The following is a 1,745-nucleotide window of genomic DNA, read 5'->3' as shown; positions in this document are numbered from 1 at the left end:
CTATTTGTCAACACATTTCCAAAATTCTTCGTTATTTTTTTTAATTGAAAGAAAGCAATTTTCAAATTGCAATAATAGCACTTTGCCTACAGTGATTTTCCCAATTCTCATTAGTCTGGCAGGTTGTTCACCTGAGCCATTTTCTTCATTAAATACCATCCTGCAGAATGCACAGCTACTGACTAGTTTATGGTGTTATCATATGCCATCTTCTAGACATTTTTAGGTATCAGTGATAATTTCTGATCATCTCCTCTAAAAATGACCCAAAAAGCCCATAACATGTCACAGAAATTGCATATTTAAGATTTTTATTCCTTTCCATTTACTTCTTTAGAATTACGAGTAAAGATATCTTTGGTTCATCTGTCACCCGAGTCAATTTGCAGCATGAAATGCCACCTATCTTCAGAGAGAAAGTTATGAAAACCAGGAAGCTGCTGGAAAGTAATTACACCAGACCAGCTGAGTTTCTGTTTGTTGGATTCACCGATGACCTCCCTCTCAGGATCACCCTGTTTGTGGTGTTTCTTGTCGTGTACTCATTAACCGTGGCAGGGAATTTGGGCTTAATAATATTAGTTCGTATTGATTCAAGCCTCCGAAACCCCATGTATTACTTTCTGAGCAATTTGTCCTTCTTAGACATCTGCTACTCTACAGCAATCACTCCCGAAATGCTGGCGAACTTCGTGGCATCCAGGAAGTGCATCTCCTTCCGGCTGTGTGCTGTTCTTCTTCGCCTGCTGTGCAGATACTGAATGCCTCCTCCTGGCTGCCATGGCCTGTGACCGCTTTGCAGCCATCTGCCATCCACTGCTGTATCCCACACTGATGTCCCCCAAGGTCTGCCTGGGCCTCGTGGTGTTGGCCTACTTCAGTGGAAGTGTCACCTCGCTGGTGCACGTCTCCCTCACCTTCAGGCTTCCCTATTGTGGCTCCAATGTCATTGATCACTTCTTCTGTGACATCCCTCCTCTTCTGGCCTTGTCTTGTGCAGATACCTACGTCAACAAGCTGCTGCTCTTCTCCTTGTGTGGCTTCATCCAGACCTGCACCTTTGTGGTGATCTTTATCTCTTACATCTGCATCCTGGCCTCTGTGGCACATCAAGTTGGTGGTGGTCACCTTATTCTATGGGACCCTCCTGTTCATGTACCTGCGCCCCGCTGCCAGCTACTCCCCAGCCTTGGACAAGGTAGTCGCTCTGTTCTATACTGTTGTCTTTCCCATGTTTAACCCCATCATCTATAGCTTCAGGAACAAGGATGTCAAATGTGCACTTACAAAACTATTTAAAAGAGAGTGAATTTTCAGATGAATAAAATCTGAATCAGGTAATGATCTTTTCAATACATATTTTCAGTATGTATTTTTTTCAATAGGTACTATATGCAAACAAGATGTATCTTGTACATCCTTCTTACATATATATTTAAGGGAAAGTGATTGGATGGCTGCATGGACAGATTATTAGATAAACTAAATATTTTTAATTCAGGAAAGAGAATGTATCTAAACTCTGTACTTACAAAACCATTCATTAACACAGAAATTTTATATTATTGATGACAGCAGGCAATGCTAGTCACATGACTCAGGAAATCGTAAAGGAGGCAGTTTAATTATCTGTTTTGTATTGAGTCAGTGTGAAATATCACATCATCTATTTCTCTTTAGAGGAGTTGATTACTTCAATAAGTCTCTTATGCTTTTATTCATGATTAGCACTAATGTCATCCCAG

General features: G+C 40.9%; 1 protein-coding gene across 1 annotated transcript; it reads left to right on the top strand.

Annotated features, from left to right (window-relative positions):
• Positions 1–337: 337 nt before the first annotated feature.
• On the top strand, positions 338–1,309 carry LOC104855772 (olfactory receptor 5AS1-like; the record flags this gene model as incomplete). The annotated part of the gene is given in 3 exon segments (XM_019206153.1): positions 338–718; positions 720–1,103; positions 1,105–1,309. Coding segments are annotated over 3 exon segments (970 nt in total), but the record flags the coding sequence as incomplete, so codon positions are not given.
• Positions 1,310–1,745: the final 436 nt, after the last annotated feature.

The sequence above is a fragment of the Fukomys damarensis genome, unplaced genomic scaffold (assembly GCF_012274545.1).
Source record: "Fukomys damarensis isolate Sample0158 unplaced genomic scaffold, DMR_v1.0_HiC HiC_scaffold_44860, whole genome shotgun sequence".
In the NCBI taxonomy this organism is placed as follows: domain Eukaryota; kingdom Metazoa; phylum Chordata; class Mammalia; order Rodentia; family Bathyergidae; genus Fukomys; species Fukomys damarensis.
The sequence above is the reverse complement of the archived record's forward strand: the minus strand, read 5'-3'. Positions and strand labels throughout refer to the sequence as shown.